The sequence below is a fragment of the Sciurus carolinensis genome, chromosome 2, assembly GCF_902686445.1.
Source record: "Sciurus carolinensis chromosome 2, mSciCar1.2, whole genome shotgun sequence".
Classification (NCBI taxonomy): domain Eukaryota; kingdom Metazoa; phylum Chordata; class Mammalia; order Rodentia; family Sciuridae; genus Sciurus; species Sciurus carolinensis.
Window position 1 is genome coordinate 190,055,718 of NC_062214.1, and position 21,318 is coordinate 190,077,035.

The 21,318-nt window shown below is 56.0% G+C and overlaps 1 protein-coding gene across 1 annotated transcript; it reads left to right on the top strand.

Moving 5' to 3' along the window:
- The first annotated feature begins 695 nt into the window (after positions 1–695).
- Otub2 (OTU deubiquitinase, ubiquitin aldehyde binding 2) lies at positions 696–19,948 on the top strand. Its single transcript, XM_047542583.1, has 6 exons — positions 696–878; positions 10,410–10,505; positions 11,788–11,906; positions 15,455–15,539; positions 16,016–16,210; positions 17,118–19,948. Exons 1-6 carry the CDS (start codon positions 876–878, stop codon positions 17,322–17,324), a joined length of 705 nt encoding a protein of 234 aa, XP_047398539.1. The 5' UTR covers positions 696–875; the 3' UTR covers positions 17,325–19,948.
- The last annotated feature ends 1,370 nt before the right edge of the window (positions 19,949–21,318 follow it).

Below are 21,318 nucleotides of genomic sequence, written 5' to 3' on the forward strand. Positions count from 1 at the left end.
GTCCTTGTAAAATGGGTGCACGAGATGGGGTGTGCAGTGCACGGGCACAACCCCACTACCGCCACAGGCAGGTAGCTCCTCCAGGGGTCAAGGGAAGGATCTTCGAGTGACAAATGCTCCTTGTTTGAGGCCCAGAGTAATGAGCTTGTACGCAGGGTGAGTCACCCACACCTGGTTCATGATCTGTTCCTCCTACACACCCCTACAATTCCAGAGCCTCAGCGTCAACCAACCTGAAAATTCGTCCATTCAACAAACATTAATTGGGTGCATGGCAACCTACTGATTCATGAGCCGGAAGGGGGTAAAATACTAGCAGCTAGACAGGGGCGGCAGGTACCTCGGTGTTATTGGACATGTTTCTTAAGAAGTCTGATCTTGAGCACTATACTTATGTGACCTTGTTTATGAATTAATGAGGACCAGCTAATACTTCAGGAGACTTCAGTTTGCTATTTTAGGTAAAAGCCCTTCAGGCTTTACAAATGAGGACCTGTCTCCTCTGGGCTGGGCTAACTCTTATGCTAGTTAAAAATCTTTCGGTATCTTTAAAAAGGGGCGGCCTCCCGTCAAATGGGCCCTGAAACATAGGCCGCAGGCGCGTGAAGTCCCACCCACTTTCTGTGACGCCTTACGTCCCGGCTTCTGATTGCTCACTTCCGACGTCAATCGCGGGGCGTGTGTCTTGCTGGGACACAGTGGCGGTCTAACCTTTGCTTTGCGGAGCGGTCGGGTGTATTCTCCGCACGCCCCCACGCCCTCGAGGCCCCCGCCGCCCGACCCAACGGTGGAGCCGACCAGCGCCTCCCGCGGCACCCTCCCGCACCGGATCGCTCCTCGCTGGGGCGGGACGTGGCCCGACGGCGCCGGTCACTATGGTCAGTGTTCAGGGGGAAACGGGAAGGGGCGCGGGGGCGGGGTCGCCGCCAGGGCGCATGTGCACTCGCGGGCACTGGGGTGGTCGCGAGGGTCAGTCCCCTGTGCTGTCCCCGCGGCCTTCCCGACCCCGGGAATACCGAGTCCGAACGGGTACTGAGGCCCCGGTACGCGTGCCGCCGTTCCCCAGGGAGCCTAGCCGAAGGGTCCAGCTCGACGCGCGGTCCCCACCTGGCATATCCGCCCCAGGTGGCCTTTGAAGTTGCGAGGTAGGCGCCCTCGACAGGAGCGGGAGGGGGCTCCAGAGCGAAGGTTGTCCTCTGTTAAGTAGCCTTCCAGCCCGTGGCTCACGGCCCCACCCACCAAAGGGCTTGGCCATTAAAGCCCACTCTTCCCCTGCCCCTCTGCCCCAGCCCCGGTGGACCTAGGGCTGACACCAGTGGCCAGGTCCAGGTTGCTGTCCCTGTGGGTGTCTGGACTTTTGCTCCATCTCAGATGTCAACCGGTCTTTGTAATTTGGACTCTCGTGGAGAGGCTGCCTCAAGTTGAGAGGCATGAGTTAGGGGTTCAGGGAAAGCCACTGGAAGAACCTCCAATCCAGAGTCCTGTCGAATCAGGAGGAGCCGCTGGAGACCCTGGAAGGCCAACGCCTGGGCTTGGCATGTGGGGAAACAGGCCAGAGAGGAAGAGGCTGCTAACCCACCGGGGTGGTGCTTGGACTGGGGTTTGAACCCAAGCTTCTGGGCTCCTGGTCCCGTCCACTCAGTGTAACACATCAGCCCAGCGTCCAGGCGGCGTGGGACTGGGCGCGATGGCCGTCAGAGCACCTCAGGCCTGAGCAGGCGCCCGTGGAGCGGGGTCAGGTAGCTCTTGGCTTGACGTCTCCCCCTCACCCCTTGGGAAGCAAGCGGCTTGAGCCAGTGAGACTTGCTGCTGAGGCCACGCGAGGCAGTGCCTGGGGAGTCCTGGGACTCCCTGCAGCCTTTGCTGCGGAAGCGGGTCCTGGAAACCCGTGCCTGGTGCACAGGTGCCTGGTCTTTGTGCTCAGCCTCCTTCTTCCCATGTCGGGGCAGGAGAACAGGTCACCGCTGCAGGAAGCTGTGGGGCTGGGGCATGGGTCAAAGCCCGCTCCCGGCAACCAGGGCCCCTGAGCTGGCCTGTCCCAGACTAGCTGGCCTCCTGCTGGCCATGGCTGGGGGCTTCTGGGGCCTCTGGAAGCACCAGTTTCCTGCTTCTTCCTGGTGCCTGAATTTACCTGGCTCCGCTGGTTCCTGGAAGGTGGCACAGGTGTTTTCACATTACCCACCAGGGCGTGGCAGAGCTGAGGTGATGGCTGAGCCACCTGGCAGCTGGAGGCCGGTACCCTCTGGCCACCACTGGGTAGCTGGGTACATAAGGGCAGTAGGGGCCGGGCGTCCAGGCCTGTGCTTTGTGCTGTGCAGACTCCCTCTCGCATCACTCTGGGCTCAGGACCCGCAGTTCGGCCTGACCCTTACCCCTCGGGGTGAGGGTGCCTTGGCCAGGAAAGCAGTGGCTAACCAGTGGGAGCAGCCCTGGAGGCTGTGCAAGTTAGCTCTCTTTTGTTCACATGGCATTTATTGAGCACCTGCTGGGTGCCAGGCACCATGCTGGGCCCTGGGCTAGGTGGAGGGGTCTTCAGTGTTTGAGCCTGGTCTGGGTGGTGGATAAAAGAGAATGTCCTTGGAAAATACGGTGTCTTCCTCATCAAAGTCGCTGGGCTAACCTGAGGCCAGGTCCCAGGTAGAAGCCACGGAGCCTCGTGGTGGGATGAGGGCTGCCCCTGGCAGGGTCAGCAAACGGTGAGGGGTCCCATCTCCCTCACGGTGCATTCTGCTCCTGGTGAGGGAGGGAGGGTTGCCTGCGAGATCGCACCATGCAGCCTCTTTGGGCTGGAGCTGGACAGGGGTGAGAGAAGGCGCTGGCTCTCGGGAGCTCACTGCCTGCTGGCCAGGTAGGCTGGACCCAGTCAGCACCGAGCTACTGACGTGGCCTGAGAGGCTTACCGGGGCCTTTGGGGCACAGTGAGAGGCCAGTGCACTCTGGGAGAGTTGGGGACATGCCACCGAGGAAGTCTTGAGTGGGCGTTGGAGGGTGTGCAGGAGGGTTTAGGACAGCAGGTCCAGTCTGGGGGACCGTGGGAAGGGCGAGCGAGTGGGAAGCCCACCGGGAGGCCTTCACTGTGGTGCTGAGGAGCTTCCTTGTCAGCAGTGGGACCACAGCATTTTTGACAAGTAAGACCATGGTTGGCATGGATGGGCTCTGCAGTGAGTGGACACAAGGTGGCCAGTGGCCAGGCCGGGGCCCACGACCCGCTGGCCCGTTTCACTGCCTTAATTTGCTGGGGCTGCAGTGACAAGCGCCACACGCGGGGTGTTGCAGGTTCCGGAGGCCAGAGGTCCCAGCTCAAGCGTGTGCAGGGCCGTGCTCCTTCTGAGGACACTAGGGAGGCCTCGTGCCAGGTACCTCTCTGAGCTCCTGGTGTTCCTTGGCGGTGGCCGCCAAACCCCATCTCCATGTACCTGTGTGTGTGTTTCTGTGTCCAATTTCCCCCCTTTACAAGGTCCCCAGTCATAGGATGAGAGACTCACCCCACCCCAGTGTGACCTCATCTGAACATCACATCTGCAAGGACCCTGTTCCCAGGGGTCCTCTGCCTTCAGGGGTTGGGAGCTGGGACTTCAGATGTGAATTCTAGGGGCACCGTCAACTCACAGTGCTCCGTGTACATATTGGGATCCTTGCTCCGGAGACCCTGGGGGTCCAGCAGAGACAGGCAGAGTCATTATGTGAAAAATATTAAATCTCAGGGTTACAGAATAATCTGTTTTAGTTAACTTTTGCTTTACCTTGACCAAAAGACCCAGCAAGAACAACTGAGAGGAGGAAAGGTTACTTGAGGTTCCTGGTTCCAGAGGTCTCCGTCCACAGGTGCTCGGCTCCATGGGCTGCATCCGAGGAGAGGCAGCGCAGCAGGGGAGGGCCCAGTGCAGGGGAGCTGCTCCCTCCGGCAGCCGGGAACAGAGAGAAGGGGCCGCAGGACAGATGCGCCTTTCCAGGGCACTCACCCAGTGACCCGCCTCCTCCAGCCTCAGCCCACCCGCCTGTGGTTACCCAGTTGTTCAAGCCAGAACAGAATCATTCTACCTCTGAATATCCTGCATTATTAACAGGAGCTTTTGGGAAACACCTCATATCCAAACTGTAATATCTTCCTTGACTCCCTCTTGGACATACTAAGGCAAGTGTTGGGTGTATGCCTTGGGCAGCCATACCCTGTGGCTTTGCTGGACTCAGATCATGCTGCCCTGATGGAATTGACATTCTAGTCTAGAACACAGCTGAACAAGGAAACCCACCTGTCAGATCATGCCCTGAAAAAAATTAAACAAGGTAAGGCCACAGAGGTGAGGAGAAGCAACTTCAGACAGGTTCTCTGGGAAAGTCTCTCTAGAGGTATCATCACCTGAATCATATAAAAAGCAGAGAAGCATTCCATGCAGTAGGAACAGCATGTGCAAAGGCCCTGAGGTAGAAACGAGCAAATCCCATTGGAGGAGCAGAAAGAGAGACATCACAGCTGGAGGTTAGGGAGAGCAAGGTGAGCAAGGGCTGAATGTGGCCAGAGCGAAGAGGTCACTGTCAGAAGTTTGAATCTTCCCTAAGTGAGGAAGCCATTGGAGGGTGTCTTAGTCTTTTTTGTGATGCTGTAGCAGAATATCATAGACTGGGTAATTTATAATGGACAGAAATGTATAGGCTTCCTGTTCTGGAGACTGGAAGTCCAAGATCAAGGTGCTGGCATCTGGTGGGGGCCTTCTTGCTGCATCTTAACATGGTAGAAGGAGCAGAGGGGATAGAACAGGGGCAAGCCCTCTCCCGGAGCCCTCTGTCTTAAGTGCCTCTGAAAGGTCCCACCTCTTAATACCTGATCGTGTCTTGGGAGGGGACATCTAGACCACAGCATTCTTCCCCCCTCCCCTAAAACCTCATGTTCTCATATACAGAATACATTCATTCTGTCCCAACATCCCCAGAAATATCAACGCATTCCAGCGCCAACTCAAAAGTCTCAAGTCCAGAGTCTTGGGTAAGGCAGGTGTGGGCGGCTGGGGCAGGCTCCTCCCATCTGTCAGCCTGGGGGGTCACACGGGTTATGTGCATCCGGCACAGTGATGGGACAGGCACAGGACAGACACTTCTGTTCCAAGGGGGTGAAAGAAGGGTCGCCAGCCCCAAGTAGGTCCAACACCCAAGAGTGTCCTCCTCTGCTCTGTAGGGTCAGCCCCACGTGGACAGGGCCAGGGCCCGTGGCCGTGGCCACTGGAACCGCCCTGCCTTGCCCAGGTGAAGGTGGCACTGGGCTCCCAGCTCACCCCCAGGGCCTCTGAAATGCCATCAGGATCTTCTTTGTCTCCCCCCCCACCCCCGTCTCTATGATTGGCACCTGGCTCCCTGCGGCCACACCGACCTCTTCTGAAAAGGGCAGCGTGCTGCGCCCCAGCTTTCCTCTACCTGGCCGGGCTGCAGGTTGCCCACTTCCTTGGTTCTAAACTCCGCTGTTCAGTCATTGGCCACCTTCTGCGGAGCGCCCAGGCATGGACATAGCTGGCAGGCTCCGTGGCACTTTATGGGTGAGGATGCCTTGCCTCCAGTTCCCACACCGTGTTCCTCAGCAGCATGGCCTCTGTGTCCACGGGTCACGGCCACCTAAGTAGACTGATGCCGGCGCTCCTGAGCCTGCACAGAACCGCCCCTGGTGCTGCGTTGACGGTCACGGAGGCGGCCCAGCATGTGCTGCCCAGCCCCACCTTCCTCGGTTGCCAGGTGTCGTCGTGGCAGCTCCTCGCTCCTGGTTCTGGGTTGTCTTAGTCCAGTTGTGCTGCTGTAACAGTGCTGCAGACCGAGTGACGCATAACGAACGGAGGCTGGGAAGTCCTACTCAAGACCTGGCCGCAGGCCGGGCCTTCTTGCTGTGTGTGAGCGTGGTGACAGCGTCCCAGGGCCGGAGGGCTGGAGAGACCAAGAGGGGGCATTGGTCCATTCATGGGGCAAGAGCCCTGCCTTTTAATACTGTCACACTGGCAGTTCGAGTGCTGCATGCATTTGGGAGGGGACAGTCCAGCCATGGCAGAGGGTGTTGGGGAAGGGGGTGCCCCATCTGCTGGCCGCTGTTGGGCAGAGCTGGCAGTCAGCTGGGCAGACCTGTTGCAGTCCCCTGGGGAGATGTGGGGGCAGTGATGGAGCAAGGATCCTTACAAGAAGAAAGGGCAGGGCCCTCAGAGTCAGCAGAGGTGATGGCCAGGACAGGCAGCTTCTGGGGGCTGGGAGAAGCAGAGCAGCAGAGTCCCCAGAGCCTGGGAGGGGCCAGCCTTGTCCTGTCCTGCCTGCAGCCCCGTGAGGCGCACTTTGGACTCCTGACCTCCAAGTGCAAGAGGGAAAAAATGTGTTGTTTTAAGTCACCAAGTTTGCCCTCGTTTGTTGTAGCAGCAACAGGAAACTCCGGGCGATAGCTGTCGCTATAGCCATGGCTTCCAAACACTTGATGGTCACCTCATCAATAAAAGCTTTGAGGACTCCATGCATACCTATGTCATATGTCATATCCCCGAGGTGACATCTGCAAGGGGCATCTCCTTCTAGTGCCTGGAGCAGCCCACTGCAGAGACCCCAGCCCCAGGCAGACGGGGCCGGGACCTCCAGAAGTGACTTGGGCCTTCTAAGAGGGCACGGTGCCCCCGTTCTGAACCTCGTCCTGCTGGCCGGTAAGGCTGGAGTGTGCAGCCCCTTCTGGTTGTGGCTTGAGGTCCGGCTGTGTTGCCAGCTGGGTCTGCTGGAGGCAGGGCCTAAGGAGGCTGGCTCACAGCCCGGGCCAGCCAACCCTGCCCTGCAGCCCCGGAGGGAGACGGGCTGGCCAGGAGCTGGTTTTGCTGCTGGACCCAGAGTGACCTGGGGAAGGTGGGTGACCTGCAGGAGCCTGGGCTGCAGGTTGCCCTCAGGTGCACCCAGGACAGGGAGGCTGGGTGGTCAGGCAGGGGTCAGCCAGTGGCCTGGCTGGAGATTGTCGCTGACAGTCTCCTCACCTCCACCTGCTGAAAACAACTTCCAAGCCCAGATGCTGCCCACCTGACTTAATTAATTAGCATCTATTTGCAAACAGCAATTACAGATCTAAAGTCCTTTGATGTGGCCTGATTAGGTCTGACAGGGCGTGGGCATGACCTGGTCTGTGCTCTCTGCATAATAGCCTGGAAATTTTCAGCCAGGGTTTCATAAGCAAACACCAATTAGCATCAGCCAAGGTCAAACCCAGAGCGTTGTTCTGATTTCTGGGCTGGTACCTCAGGGATGTGCTTGGGTTTTGCCCTGGAGCCTGAGTCTCTAGTCTCATGGGACCGGGAGGTGACACAAGAGTTGTGCTGGTGGGGAAGAGGTGGGGTTGGGTCACCTGGAGGTGTTCTGGGCGGGAACCTGAAAGACCAGAGTGGATACCCACTTGTCCCCAAAGTGCCCCAGTAAACACACCTGAGACCACTAGGTGCCGCTAGAGGCAACCGAGCCTCCCTCACCTGGGGATGGAGGAGCATCGTGGAGCCATTTGTCAGCCAGGTGGCTCTTAAACATCACTGAGTGCAGAAAAAGAATCCTGCAATATCTATAAAATAACGTACATTCAAATTTAAAACACACCCATAACACAGCTCTTGATTTTTTAAATTTTTTATTTTTTTTTTAAACTTTGTACATTCTATTTCTGTGGGGTTCTCAGAGCAGTCAGATCCATAGACAGGCTGTCCAAAGTCTGTTGCCAGAGACTGGAAGCAGGGAGAGGGAGCAGGGCTTGGTGGGGACAGTGTGTCAGCTTGGGACGATGATGTTCTGGAGGTGGATGGGCGCCTGAGTTTGGGTGGCAGTCCGGGAACAAGCAGCATTAAGTAGGGTTGTTCTGCTTTTTAGCCATTGTCTGAAAACCCTCATGTTAAGCCTTTTACAAGGTGGGACCAGTTGTGAGTAAGGTGGAGACGTCAGGCACTGCTGGGCAGGTGCCCCTGCTGCCTCTCGGGTTGTCTGCTGATCATCTCGCACCCACTCACGGCCCGGAGACTTGGGGAGCTTGACGACCGGAGCTTCACGGTGCCCGTGGGCATTTGGCACAGGGCAAGGTGGGACTGGCCCCTGCCCGCCCCGCACAATGCATTCCCCCGGGGCCGCCTCCTCTGCACCCTGCCTTCCTGGAGGTTGGACACAGTAGAAGGTCCAGAGTTGCACAGCCGTGCATTACGGCACTTCCCAGCACGGGGCACCTGACCCTGTCGTCAGCATGGGTGTGGTGGGAATAACAGCACTCACCTCACAAGATCGCTCTGGTGACTAAGTCAAATAATGGGGATGTGGACCCTCTGTTCCAGAGTGTAGACGTGGTAGGTGCACAGTTATGGCACCTGTTCCTATTTCACGTGTCTTGAGCTCAGGGAATCAGCAGACCATCAAACCATTTCCCATATGTTGGCTTTCTACCTTATGGTCACAGGATGGCTGCTATAAAGTAACATTGCGTCTGCATTAAAAGTAGGAAGGGATTCAACATGCCATCTGTTTTCTTTTTATTCAGAACCGAGGGGCTGGGGAGATAGCTCAGTCGGCAGAGTGCTTGACACAAGACCCTGGGTTCGATCCCCAGCACCAAAAAAAAAAAAAAAAAAAAACAGAACCGAATGCTTTCTCAGAAGCCCTCTGCAAGTTTGTATGGGTATGTTTGACCAGCCCTGGTCAATGGCTGCCCACAGCGGCAAGACAGGCTGGGGAACGATTGGGAGAGGGGGGCGGGTCATTCCTCATCACGTTGCCAGAAGTGAGACTGGGATCTGTTGGTGGCGTAGAAATGGGTAATGGCTGGGGGGACAGCAGCTTGCAGCGACTGCCTTGGGTGCCACTGTGTGTCAGGGCAGAAGGGAGCCAGGAACCTGCAGCTGACTTTGCAAAGAAGCCAAGTATAGAATGGAAACATCTAGAAATGAACCCAGGATCCCTCTCCCCACCCCCAGGCCTTTGCACGCTCAGTCTCTGTTTTGGGTAGACTCTATCTTGCCCTTTGGGATGACAGGTTCTCTCCCCTGCCCCCTTCAAGTATTCCTCTGGAAAGCGGCCAACCCCCCAAGTCTCGGGGAGGGGAGGAGAGCAACCCGGGAGAGTTCCAGGGAGATGGGCCCTGGGGCCTCAGATAGGACACTGGAGATGGCAGACAGCCTGCCAAGGGAGGCCATGTGGCATTGGAGACCACAGGAGGTGGGGACATCCCTGCCTCCTTGCAATGACCCTTCCCATTGCCTTTTCCCTGGCCTGATGCTGGGTGTAGCAGTTGGGGCCAGAGGTCGTTATCAGAAGTTTGGAGTCTCTCCCTGCAGGGACAGGAGCAGCCCTAGGAGTCACCGAGGCCGTGTCTGCTCTGGCGGCTGGGCTTGGTGAAAGCTAGCCATCAGGACCAGGAACGCTCCCCCAGCCTCGTGGGACTTGGAACATCAGAGGCACCTCAGAGTGGGCCCGTTACTGAGGCGCCCGTGAGGCTGAGGGGCCACTCAGGAAAGACAGGTGTGGTCAGAGACCCAAAGTGAGACAAACTGAAGTGACAGCTAGGTGTCAGGGCTAGGGGCATACATGGGCAGAACGCCAGGTTTCTGTTTACAGAAATCTGGTTCTCGGCCTTCCAGCTGGTACTGCTGCATGACACTGGCCTCCTTGGGTTCCCGGGGCTCACTTTGACCCAGGAGTGTGAGTGGCGAACAGCACTTCCCTGTGCTGATAGGATGGCTCTGGCCGGGCTGGAGGCGGGGTGCAGGCCGACCGGCAGAGCAGCGTCTGCCCTGGCTGCCCTGGCCCTGGGACAGTGGCCCTTCCCTGCCAGCTGATTTCTCAGGCTTGGAGCACTAGTCCACCTTGGCTGGACTTGACCTTGACTCAGCTGGGCTGCTTCACTGGGAGGACATGCAGGAAGATGTCTGCTCCTTGAACCCAGGTTTCCAAATCCTTCTGGCACGGCCAGACCTCCCTCTCTACCCACAGGAGGGCTCCTCTGGCCACGGTCTTCCCTAGATATGAGCCTGGCTGGGTGGAGGGGCCCTGGCTGTTCCCCACCTGCGTGTGACCCGGGCTTGGCATGGGCTGGAAGTTCAGGAGTGCCTGAGCGAACGAGGCAGGCAGGACAGAAGGAACGTGCGGGCTCGTCAGGTCTGAGGTTTTGTTTTACAGGAGTCAGTTTGGGGTTGCAGGAGGGGTTTCCTCATGACCGTGGACACCTCTTCACAGTGCTGACCCTGACCCTCCTGTCTTGGCACTGTGACAGTCCAGGCAGGCATCTAGGATGCTGGCCATGTGCTCACACAGGCCTTCTGAGGCAAGGTGTCATTTACTGTGCCCTGTAACTGGAAGCTCAGAAGCCATCAACCCGGTGACAGTTGGGTGACGCCATCAGGCACTTTTGAAATAGTCACAGAAATTCTTCCTTCCCTGTCTTTCAGAGTGAAACATCTTTCAACCTAATATCAGAAAAATGTGACATTCTATCAATTCTTCGGGATCATCCTGAAAACAGGATCTATCAGAGGAAAATTCAGGTGAGTGCGGGCAGGGAGGTGGGGGTGCTAGATAAAATGGCTGGACTTAGGGTCAAGAAGGCACCATTTTGATGTCTCAGAGTTTGGATCGGATTCCTGGGCAGATTAAAACTCTCCAGAACATTCTGATGCAGGCCATTTTAAGCAAGAAATCCATGCCTTATTTTTTAAAAAATAGGCTTTTTTTTTTTTTTTTTTTTTTTAAAGCTAAGCACTATCCTAAGTGCTTGATCTGCTCACTAAGCTTCATCATTCCGGAGAGGCAGGGACTTCCATGGCCCACTTTGCAGCTGGGGAAACTGAGGCACCGTCAGCACCTGATTGCTCCTGAGTGGCCAAGTTGGGATTTGGACCCTGACAGCCTGATTTTCTGGGTCTTATTCAAAACCAGTGCGCCAGGGAACCTCTCAGGAAAGGGAGGCTGCTGGGGGCTGCGAGGCTCCCTCTAGGGACAAGGACAGCAGGAGAAGCGAGGCCCCTCGTCGTGGGCAGATGCCTCTGCTCCTTCGCCAGGTGGAGTGGACTGGCTCTAGCACTGATGGGAAGTCCTCCTCAGCCCTTCGTGGGGCAGGTGGCGGTGGGTTGGCAGCTCAGAGGAGTGACAGATCCACATGCTTCCCAGGGAGCACTTCCCAGGCAAGAGCCAGCCTGGACGCCTGTCCCCCGTACTGCCTGTGGGGCATGCCCCACCCTGCCAGCCTGCTCAGGCGGCCCAGGCTCTGAGCCGTCTCGTCCCTGTGATGGAACTGGGTCTCCCGACCCCTTGGAAACCACGCTCTGCTGGTAGAACCCTGACTGTGGCCCCACAGAATAGGGGAGGGGATCCGGGCCACTGCAGAGGGATGCTGGCAGCCAGATGCAGGGTCATGGGGTGGCATGGCCTTCCTCATGCCTGCGAGAAACAGACCAGAGGACTGTCCACATCGCTGGTGCCCATCCCTCCCACCTGCAGCACCTGTGCCCACCGGCAGCTCTGCTGAACTCCCCTGCCCTCCACTCAGCACCATTCCTTCTGGAAGCCCTTCCTGACTGCTGCAGTTGGTGTGGACGCCCCTGCCCAGACCACCCCTGCTGTCACCATTACCTAGCCGCCTGTCACCTCCCCTACTGCAGGCTGCCTGGGGACAAGCCAGGGTCCTCCATGCCTGACAGCTAGGCCACCTCAGTCTATCTGTGGACGAGCGTGGGTGGGAGGCAGGGAGAAAGCAGATGTTATCTGGGAGGAAAGTCACTGGCACCTATCACGCAAATGTCCACATGTCCTTCTCTCCCGGGACCACAGGAACTCAGCAAAAGATTCACCGCGATCCGCAAGACCAAAGGGGATGGGAACTGCTTCTACAGGGCCTTGGGCTATGCCTACCTGGAGTCTCTGCTAGGCAAGAGCAGAGAGATCCTCAAGTGAGTGGGCTGGTGGGCTGGTGGGGTCCCCCAGTTCTGTGGTAGGTCAGCCCCAGATCTCGTGGAGTGCCAAGCAGTGTTGGCACGGGGAGCCCGGCTGCCCTCTGCAGTGGGATTGAGGGCATCCAGAGCTCGCTGACCTTACAGGACCTTAGCAGCCTGCTGCACACCTGCAGGTCTGGGTCAGCCCAGGTCAGCCACCTTGGTGACACGTGGTGACTTAGACCAAAGAAGTGACTGTGACCAGGCATTTACCTGGCCGGCTGCCTCCAAGGCTAATGCTGCAGAAAGTCCTGACCTTTCTGAGCCTCAGTTTCCCCATGTGTGGAAGGAGGACAATACTGCACACATCAGAATTGTCATGAGTGTTCAGCAGGGCAGTGCTGGCAAAGCCTGTGCCAGCTCCTTATGCGCTGTCCCCTTCACCCCTGTTCTTCCTGGGAGCCATCCCTCACCTTGTCAGTCATCATGAGGTACCACATGCTGACCCAGCTCCAGGCCCTGGAGATACAGCAGTGAACAGACACAAAACTCCCTGCCGCCTTGGGCTTGTGCCCTGTGGGAGAAGAGGGAAGTACATGGGTACCACCTTGGTGTGTCCAGTGGCGATGAGTATTATGGGGAAGAATCAGCCAGGGGTGGCCAGGGAGCCGGGGGCCCGGGTGCGGTTCTAAGCAGAGTTGGAGGAGAGGGGGCAGGGCACACAGGGTTTCACAGGCCTTTCTAGGCCTTCAGTTAAATGACGTGGAGGCCACCTAGAGACTGAGCAGAGTGGGGCCCTGACCGGGTAACTTTGTGCAGGATGGAGGCCTGGTGGGGACACAGCCAGGGAGACATGGCCAGGGAGGGGTCCAGAGCAGAGATGGCAGTGTGAGCAGCATGGGGACAGCTGTGGAGGGAAGTGTCCATTCTAGATACCTGAGGAGGTGGCATCTGCAGGGTTCATGCAGGACCTGGATGTGGCCTATGAGTGGAGGCGGTCCAGCTGCCTCCCGTGTGCTGGCCTGAGAGTTAGCAGGCTGGAGTAGCCATTTGCCGCAAATGGAAGGTAGGGAGTTGGGAGTTTCATTTTGGTGATGCCAAGTCCGCAATGTCTGGGAGCCCTTGAGTGAGAGTCACCCCCAGGCAGTGGGGTGTACGAGACCACTTTTCAGGAAACAGGCCCTGCACCCAGCGGTCACTGGCATTTTCTGTCATAAACAAATATGGGAAAATATATTCAGGCCTCCAGGAGCCTGGGAAACCCTCCACAGGGCTCCCCAGCCCCTCACTGCCACCTGCATTCAGGCAAAGGGACCCTCGTCCTGACACTAGAGCTTGCATCTGTCACACTATTGGACACAGGCTCTGGCCTGACTCTGACCCTCCGTGTCCACTCTGTAGTTCCTGTCCCCAAGGAGTGGTGGCCCTTTGTAGTCATGGGCATTGAGTGACCGACTCACCTGAGTACTTAGACCCCAACAGCGTGCACTGTCAGCTCTGTTGTCATTTTGTTCGTCCTCTGGGACTCTCTGGGCGCCCTGTGCAGCCCGCCTCCATGCTGCAGCAGCCTGAGGGGGCCTCCTGGCCGCAGCTTCTGTGCGCCAGGGCCCGTGCCAGGGGTTAGCAGCACCCTCCCTGAGGGAAGCCACTGTCGTTACCTGCTTCTTACAGATGAGGAAACTGGCTGTACAGGGGTCGCATGCAAGCCCCACCTGAGTCTACCCTTTAGCCCCAGGGCTGGCCTCCTTCCCTTCCTCTCTCCCTTGTCTCTGGGGAGCTGGCCTGAGGGTTTGCCCCACTCAACTAGTCCTGTGCGTCACTCATCTCCATGTCCCCTGGCACAGAGGGCCCCACAGTCTTGGTGAGAAATGAATGAGGCAGGGGTTCAGGGGTGGGTGGCCCAGGAATGGAGAGGGGAAGAGATGGGGGCAGAGATCCAGGAGCAGAGCTGTGTTATGGCCTGGAAGAGGGCATGGACCTAGAGAGCTGTAGCTGCCCCTTGGAGTGCTGCCCAGTGCCCAGGCCACTGCTGAAGACAGGCAGGAGCCACCATGAGGCTGCTGCAGGGCAGACCTTCAAATCCCCACTGGGACCTGACTGGAAGGGGTGCTGGTGGGCGGAGCAACAGCAGGAACAGTAGCAGAAAGTCCTATTCTCTCAGCAGCCCTGCAGAGGGGGCTGTGGGCACCCATGCTGTGCAGAAGGGGCCTGTGGCCACAGCTTACTGAGGTTGGGAAGCTGTGGCCAGAAACCAGCTCCATGTTTGTTCCCTCCACCTCGGTACCTCTCTTAGGTATGTGCAGCCCAGAGTGACCAGGAGCCAAGATAGCTCTCGGCAGAATCACCCACTTCAGTTTTAGCTCCCTGCACCCTGAGGTGGCCCCAGGCCTTCCCCAGCTTGCAGCTTCCTAGCAATGGCAGGCCTCTGCACGGTGACTTCAACCTCTTCTGAAACCTGCCTCATCAGCATCTGGCCCCTCTTACCAGGGGACAGGCTGCTGGGCTGGAGAACTGGGCATGGCTAGGGTTGGCATGTGCCCCTCACTTGGTCCCTGTGTGGCATGCAGTCCTTCCTCCATGGACTGCAGTTCCTTGGTTCTGCATCTTGTCCCGGCTGTCACCTCTGAGCCCCAGAGGTCAGGCAGGGGGCTCCTCACTCTGCCCCCACAGGCATCAGGGTGGGTGCTCAGTGTGCGAGGGCTTTGCAAAGGAGCAGAACTCAGAGCAAGACCTCAGGATTGCCTCTGGAAGGGCAATCAGGTCCTGGCAAGGGTGGGGCAGGGAGTTGGTGGATTTCTGTGGTGTAAATACCAGCCAAGAGTTGGGAAGAAGATACCACACACTTGTAGCCCATGCAGTGTCCCCACCATACACTCAGTAGGTCCATAACCTCAAGAGCATAGGTGACACCAGATAACTAGACAATGATGAACTCTTGAGTATTTGTTATCGTTTTTTAGTATATGTTATTTCATTGTAAGTTTCTACCATTTTGGTTTTAATAATGACTGTGTTAACACCTGGCTGGCCAAATTCTTGAGAATCTAATAGTTCATAGGCTTTCATGAGGGGACGCAAACCAACTCCAGCAGCCCCTCAAGAATGTCCTGCAGAGGCTGCACGGGCTTCAGAAGGAACGTGCCATTGTGGAATGGCTGTGGGGGCTACCTGTGAGGTGCGGAGGGACATCCCTGTGGGATCCTCTGTGCCATGGGCAGAGCAGGAGCCATTCCATGCGAGAAAGGTGTTGGTCACTCCAGAGGTCCCTATGGAGAGGGGAGGAGACTGGGCATGTGCAGGCTGCATGGAAGTGAGAAGGCGGGGGCCACAGGGACAGGGAGGGGGACAGGGTTGAGAGGCCTCTGAAGGGAGGTTCACGTGTCTGCGAGCAGGTGTGATCCCCTCACTTCCTCCACTGCTCGGGGGCATTCCTGGGGAGGACAGATGGTCGGTGGGGAGTGCTTTGAGGGTGGAAAGGTGCTCTGTGAGTGGGGTTGGCATGGGTTGAGCAGTGGCCAGTCACAGTGGCACCTGTGTTCTCCCATAACCAGTCTACTCTCCTTCAGGTTCAAAGAGCGTGTCCTGCAGACCCCGAGTGACCTTCTGGCTGCTGGCTTTGAGGAGCACAAGTTCCGAAACTTCTTCAATGCTGTGAGTTCACCAGGTCACGCTGCCGAGGAGCCAGCGCCCTCCACACTGTGGGGCAGGCAGGAGTGCCCTGGGCCCTTGGCCTGCAGCTCTGCAGCTGGGGCCTCTGGCTCCTCCCAGCTGGGCCTGGGGAAGGACAGGATTACTTCCTGCTGGTGCTAGGTGTGGGCACAGGGGGCCCAGTGCCCTGCCCTCCCCTCTGTTCCTGTCTGCTAGTGAGCGCGGGTGGCTTCCAGGACTCCCAGCCCTCTGATGCTTTGAATGCAAGGTGGAGGAATCTCTGCCCATGTGGTGGTGCAGGGCCCGTGCCTGTCCCTTGCAGCGCCTCTGGGCCAAGGCATTAACCCCATTACTCGGTCTTGGCAGAATCTAAGAATGATTTCCCACCACAGCCTGAGAATCTCAAAAAGAAAACTCTAGGGAGCCCCTGGGGTGGGCAGGTTTGCTGGTCTCCCCTGCTGATGGCCAGCGGGGTGCAGTTTTACAGCGTGGTGGAGCTGGTGGAGAAGGACGGCTCTGTGTCCAGCCTGCTTAAAGTGTTCAACGACCAGAACTCCTCGGACCACATCGTGCAGTTCTTGCGCCTGCTCACGTCAGCCTTCATCAAGAACCGAGCAGACTTCTTCCGGCACTTCATTGATGAGGAAATGGACATCAAAGACTTCTGCACTCATGTAGGTCCCCAGGGTCTCAGGCCTTGGGGACACAGCCCCAGCCCTAGGCTCTGCCCTTGTCCATCTCCTGCAGACTTCAGCACCACTGTTGCTGGCCAGGGGATGTGGGGGTCACGTCTGCACTTGCAATTCAAATTGTACTGGGTTCAGCTGCACATGGACCCTCCTGGAGCTGTCTGAGCTGTGTGACTTGGGGCAAGTCCCTTTCCCTCCCTGGGGATTTCCTTCTGGAAAATCAAAGCTTTGAACTGGCCTGTTTACAAAATCAGAATCACGGCTTGGTCACATCTGCCCCAAGATGTGGTTTTGTTTAACAGTGTATTTTTCTGAAAGAGGGGCCGGTATTTAACAATTGGGCAATTTTTATATGAATATCTGAATGTCTCTTTAAAAAAATCAGAAGATTAAGCCCCCAGTCCTTACCTCTCCATGGCAACAAGCTATAGGCCCTAAGTAGCAGCTGGCCTCTCTGTGGGACACATCTGCCACCTCTGCTGCTTCTCTCCATGGCCTCATCAGCATCCGGACTCAAGACACACACTCACCCACCCTCCGGCCTTGTCCCTGTGAGCACATAGGTCTGGAAGCCCTTGATGACAGGGTCCCTTTCAGCTCTAAGATGCTTTGATAATAACCTGAAAGTTCCTGTCCCCTTTCCAGATTCCTCACCTGGGAAAAAACCATCGAGGTTCAGTGTCTGAGCCCCAGTGATCTCCTGCTGAGTTGCTTCCTCTAGAGCCTCAGCTTCCTCTGTGCAACGAGGTCAGCGCCTGCCTCACAGGTGGTTGTGCAGATTCTCTCCCAGCACAGAGGCCACGACCGTGGCCCTGAGAGCCAAGGCTGAACCCACCTGTCCTCTACCAGGCCTCTCTCCTAAGCTGGCTTGTTTTTCATTTTGGCTTTACAGGAAGTGGAGCCCATGGCCATGGAGTGTGACCACATCCAGATCACAGCCCTGTCCCAGGCACTGAACATCGCCCTGCAGGTGGAATATGTGGATGAGATGGACACCGCCCTGAACCACCACGTGTTCCCCGAGGCTGCCATTCCTTCCGTTTACCTGCTCTATAAAACATCCCACTACAACATCCTCTATGCAGCTGATAAACATTGATTAATTCTGGGCCATGCAGTGGAACCTGTCACCTAACGGGACTGCATTCTAAATGGAACATGCCGGCTTTTCAGTTTTTTAAGCGATTTGGACTATAACTAGAACACGTACAGCCTTTTGGGCAAAGCCACTGGGAATGAGGCCTGCCCACTATGGATGCTGGTGACTTGGTGTATTTTTTGTATTTATTTTATGAAGGACCAAATACCTTCTAACTCTGGGCCAGAAAGCGAGGACCCCTGGCTCTGTACCCCAGCCAGTTCCCTGTGAGACCCTGTGGGGGTCACCTACTCTCTTTGGACCTGTTTATTCACCTGGAGGAGGTTTCTGCCAGTGTTGACATTCTGTTGTGTAAAAATGAGGGACTCGGGTTTCTCCTTGCCAGGGGAGGCAAAACTCAAGTCAGCTATGACTTGGTGATTGACCTGACGCTGCCAAGGTCCAGTCCAGTCTTGTCAGGCTGGGCTGACCGAACGCGAGGGCTTCCATGCGGTTCCATTCATGATGATCTGTTTCCCACCCTTCACTTAAAAAGACTTTTATACCAAAGTCCAGCAAAGGGCCTTTAGCCTTCAGAATGAAACTCAGGTTGTTGGGGTCCCTCTGCCTCTCAGGGCCAGAACAGCCCAAGAGGCTTTTAGACTTGATGAAGTCTATAGTCTACACCAAAATCTGCGTGTCCATGGTTGGGACCAGGAAGCTGCAGCTTTCTGCCAGCCTGAGCTAGGCCTAGTTGTAATCTAGGTTCTTCACAGGGAGGGGAGCTTGCAGCTGTGGACTCCAGATGAGCAGTCATTTTGCAAGGCCATCTTTGGCTTCTTCCTCCCACCTTGTTCTCTTTATGGCCTGATAAAGGGGTTAGTGGGAAAGAACAGAAGACAAGCCATGGAAAGTGGCAGTAGGGAGATTTCCATTGGTGAAGATGGCCTGACAGCCCTGGCCAGCAGCTTCTTTATTCATCCATCTGGACATGCCTCCGCTTAAGAAGCTCCTCACCTTGCTGCCTAAGGACCCCTAGAAGTCGCCCCAGGGTGGCAGGCAAGAATTCAGCAGTGGATTTTACAACACTGGCTGGGTTGAGGTGCTGCTAACCACCTGTTTGCTGCAGAAGCACAGGGAGACAGAGGGTATGCAGTTGCCCTCTGGGGTCTGCATTTAATGGAAGGCCACCTTCTTACAAGTTTCATTGTGCAGGGATTTATTAGAATCTACTGGTGCTACTGTGGGAGTCTGCTGACAGTCTGTGCACCAGAACTGGGTAGCAGACTCCCAAGTGTTGACACAATTGTCACATTTGTATCACTCTTGCCTTGATGAAAGCCAACAGCACTCTGGAGTGCTTTAGTTCCAGGCTAGGCCCTGGTTCCCACACTGTCCTTTATTGGCATTTGGATCCAAGGGCTCAAGCTAAGTGAATAGATCACTCTTCCACAGGATACAAACTTGACCATCACCTTTAAATTGGCTGTCCCCCATCCTGCTCTGGGTAGGACAAGTACACTAGAAGACTGGGTGTTATCATGACTGGTATCACCTGCCACATGAGACCCCAGGGTGTCCTTTTCTACACCAAAGGGTGCGAATACACAAGATGTTGGGTGATACCCGGGGGCTCCAAGGGGTTTTGAGATGGTTGCTAGACCTGCCAGCTGGACTCTCAAGCACAGCAGAAGCCAGCCCTAGCTACCAATTTTCTGTGTTTGTGGCTGTGGTATTCTCTGTGCTGACCTTTGTTTCCAGGCTGGAGAGCTGCTGACCCCACACAGGACCCTCTTCCAGGAGAGAATCAGCCAGTTAGGATCAGGATGCCCAGGCTCTGGTAGAAGCAGGCCACATGATTTCCAGGGTCATATCCTGTGATTTTCTTTTTTCACAAACCCATTGGCCAAATTTACTTGCCCTCACCACCTCCACATCTGCTCTCAGACCTTTGCCTGAGAGAAGCATGGTGAGGAAGAGGCAAGGCAGGACTTGGGCAGCTGTTAAAACCCAGCCATCTGTGTGGTCACCTGGCTTGTCTGAGGTGGTGTGTCACTGTCACCCCCATTTCCTGGGTGACTCACTCACCTCACGGAGCCACCTCTTTCTAGGCCAAAGGCTGGAAGGAGTTGCTTTTAGGGCATGAATTACAACTGCATGGGTATTGCTTTCTTTCCAGAGGAAATAATCAAAGGGAACTATTTAGCAACAAGAAGAGTAGCGTCCTTGCTTTGGGCTGGTTTCCTATTTTAAGCACAAATGCAAGGTCTCTAGACCCAGACTCTTGGGTTTGAATCTCAGCTGTGCCTCTCATCACTTGTATACTTTGGCCAAGTCTCTTCACCTCTCTGAGCTCCGATCCTCACGTTTGTGACACAGGGCACCTATGTGTCACAAGACTATCGCTTACAGTGAGTGCTCTACTCATGGGACACAGGCAACAGCACTGCTAGATGAGGAAGCCTGCCACTTGGGCAGTGACTGTGCCTTCCCCAACAGCAGGAGCGTCAGGGAACCATCAGACAAGTCTAAGCCAAACACACCCTGAGCAGCAATGGGAGGCAGGGGCTATGGCTCAGTGAGTGCGTGCTCAGGTCACGCCCTGCTGCTTCCCTGGGCAGTCAGTGAAAACAGTTTCCTAACATTAAAATGGTTTCCATAAACAACTTTTGTCCTGGCTTTATGTTGGGTACCTGGCATGTACTGCAGGGCAACACTTCTACAGAGCTCTGTGTGGGAGTGGATTATGTGGGAGGAATGTTTCTTATTTAATAGGTGGTCCAGGACCCTCAGGAAGCTCTGCCCACATGGATCTCACCCAAACCTCTCCAAACCAGGTGACAGAACAGCCTGGAAAACTGGTTTTCTTTTCTTAAGAATCTATGTCCAGGGGCTGGAGAGAGAGCTCAGTCGGTAGAGTGCTTGCTTGCAAGCACAAGGCCCTGCGTTCGATCCCCAGCACCACAAAAAAAAAAAAAAAAAATCTATGTCCAGCCTATGACGAGTGGCCTTAGGCCTCCCATGGCCCGGGTGCCCCTCAGGCACTTTAAGCCTGCTTATTAATCCCACTGACTGCCACTGCATCATCTGGAAAATGGAGAGTCCCCTGCCCTCTGGCGGCCGTCAGGAGCTGTCCTCCCACAAGAGGTACTTTCTTCTTCTGCCTAGGTCTCCAGCTCACATTGGGGGCAGGGAAGGGGTATTCCCTGGAGACACTGCTGTTTCTCAAGACCAAAGCAGTTTTCTGAACCTGCCCTGCATCCATAAGGAAGATAATCTCGAGTTCTAATCCCACCTGGATGTTGTGTGACCCTGAGCATAATCATGGATTCCTCAACTATAAAAAAGGGTATTAGGATTTGCCTTGGTTGAGGAAGACTGATAATTGAAATAGATAAAAAGCACCTAATAACAGCTGGCACTTAGTTGACAGTGCCACCTGAATCTGGCCAGACACAAGGCCAAGTGTCCTGTCACTTATCCAGAGTGGCCCAGGGAATCCTACTGCCATTCTCCTAACTGGGATCTTAGGGTACCTACGTCCACTTGTGTACCCTCTTCAAATCCATAGGGCCCCATGGACCAAGCGGCTGTGCTCTGCCCAAAGTGAACATCTGTGTGAATGTCCAGACTAGCTGTGCAGAAATCTGTGCTTCTCCTGTGTTGTGGCAGTTGTGGCTACTTCACTAGGGAATGACATGAGGGAAAGCTGGGGCAGCACCAGGTCACTTGTTCCCTCAGCACAAATTTATACCAGGTCTGACCCAAGCCTCCAGCCCAGCTGGAGCCCAGCCCAGAGAACGCAGCAGCATGTGCTCCAAGGGCACCTGCCACTCCTGGAGGACACGAAGCAGCATGCAGGGTGGAGAGAGCAAAGGCATCTAGGTTGAAGGGAAAGCCTGTTTTGTAAAATGGTTTGGGACAATAAGAAAGGTATGTGGAATTTGGGCAGGAGTCTGTTCTGTCACTGAAGAGGCGGGTAAACAAGGCTTGAGCAAGATCCTGGGGCCTCCTG